Source organism: Acanthisitta chloris, unplaced genomic scaffold (genome assembly GCF_000695815.1).
Source record: "Acanthisitta chloris isolate BGI_N310 unplaced genomic scaffold, ASM69581v1 scaffold203, whole genome shotgun sequence".
Taxonomy (NCBI): domain Eukaryota; kingdom Metazoa; phylum Chordata; class Aves; order Passeriformes; family Acanthisittidae; genus Acanthisitta; species Acanthisitta chloris.
Genome location: NW_008663139.1, coordinates 80,574 through 82,450, shown reverse-complemented (window position 1 = coordinate 82,450; position 1,877 = coordinate 80,574). Strand labels below are relative to the sequence as shown.

Genomic DNA, 1,877 nt, shown 5'->3' with positions numbered 1-1,877 from the left:
TTTAAATGAAAAGGAAGCCTTTCACTAGTATCCAACATGCCTCTAGAAACATCAATATTTACAAATGTTCACATCTAAATTGAGGGCATTTCATTACAGCATCAACAGTGTGGTGGTAAACATGTTACTGTTCTGGACAACAGTTTATGTTGGCATTGGTCTTATTTGTGTCTAATAATACTACAAATCTTGTGAGAAATGCCAGGCTTTCTCAAAGAAAACAGCTGGGCCAGTAAAGATTGCCAAACTCTTGAAGTCTGTCAGATCAGTTTCAGTAATGTGGGATGCCCACTGGTAAAGAAAACTACACATTTCTTTTTTAAATTACTTTGAAGCTAAAAGAGAATTTATACTTTGATTTTCTCTAAGGCTGAGAGAAGCTTTGAGAAGCTCTTATTTGATCCAGTCCAATTGTGCCTCTCTCTGGTGATGATACATGTGCAATAGGTGATGTTTCAAATGTCTACTTTTGCCATATCTGTGTGGTAAATTTCTCCTTTGTATTTATGTTTCTATGTGTTTTATTGTAGGAGAAAATAAAAGCTGTCTTAAAATTGTTCCTGGTGAAGAAGAAAACCTTGATCAAAAGAAGAATGGTCTGACTGACAGGTCAGCTTCAGTATAAAGCCAAACCTGAGAAACAGCAATCCAGAATCTTTCCACGACAAAAAGAGATGAGCACTGAGAGACCATCCAACTTAATAAAACACCCAGCACAGACAAGCATTCCTCCCCTCAAAAATATAAGTGATTTTTCCTTAAATGTCACTGACTGTACCCAGGTTGTGGTGCCAGAAGAAGTTTTTTTCACTGTTGCTGCTGCTGGAATACTGGAAAATCTGCTTATTCTTATTGCTGTTGTTAGAAACAAGAATTTGCACTTGCCCATGTACTTCTTCATTTGCAGTCTGGCCATTTCAGACATGTTAGGTAGCTTATACAAAACCCTGGAAAACATCTTTATCATCTTGTGCAAAATGGGATACCTGACACGCCATGGGGACTTTGAGAAAAAGCTGGATGATGCCATGGATTCCATGTTCATTCTGTCTTTACTGGGGTCTATTTTCAGCTTGCTAGCAATTGCAGCAGACAGATACATCACTATCTTCTATGCTTTGCGGTACCATAATATTATGACACTAAGAAGGGCCTTGGTTATCTTGGCAATCATTTGGATGTTCTGTGCTGGCAGTAGCATTGCCATTGCCCTCTTCTCCTATGAAGCAGCAACAGTCATTCCCTTCACTATCCTGTTCCCTTTAATGATGTTTTTTATACTGTGCCTCTATGTCCATATGTTCATCTTGGCTCGATCTCATGCTAAAAAGATTGCCTCACTGCCCACCAGCACAGTCCAGCAGAGAACTAACATGAGAGGAGCCATTACACTGACTATTTTTCTTGGAGTTTTCCTTTGCTGTTGGGCCCCCTTTGTTCTTCATATTCTCTTAGCAAGGTTTTGCCCACATAACCCTTACTGTGCCTGCTACATGTCCATTTTCCACGTGAATGGGACACTCATAATGTGCAATGCAGTCATCGACCCTATGATTTTTGCATTCCGAAGCCCAGAATTGCGGAGTACATTTAAGAAGATGTTCCACTGTTCCAGGACAAGCTGGAACTGGTAGATATTTCATGAAAAATGAAGATTATAGAAGGACTTGTGGGGTGCTGTGCAACATCAGTTTGCAGATTTAAAAATACCAACAATTATGCCTGAGGTAATACTATGTTTTTAGGATGCTGCCAGCGATTTGTCAGAGGGCTACCAAAAATGCATAAAAAACTAAGTATGCACACAAATCATTGCCAACCAGGCCTCCAGAGATATTACTAAATCAATTCTGATTACAATTTTCATGCAAGTAAAA

At 39.2% G+C, this 1,877-nt stretch overlaps 1 protein-coding gene across 1 annotated transcript; it reads left to right on the top strand.

Moving 5' to 3' along the window:
* The first annotated feature begins 674 nt into the window (after nt 1-674).
* Nucleotides 675-1,634, top strand: MC2R (melanocortin 2 receptor (adrenocorticotropic hormone)). Its single transcript, XM_009070881.1, has one exon. It carries the CDS (start codon nt 675-677, stop codon nt 1,632-1,634), a length of 960 nt encoding a protein of 319 aa, XP_009069129.1.
* The last annotated feature ends 243 nt before the right edge of the window (nt 1,635-1,877 follow it).

Bases quoted from the DNA above. Each gene is read 5' to 3' on its own strand.
- MC2R (XM_009070881.1), top strand. From the start codon at position 675: ATGAGCACTGAGAGACCATCCAACTTAATAAAACACCCAGCACAGACA.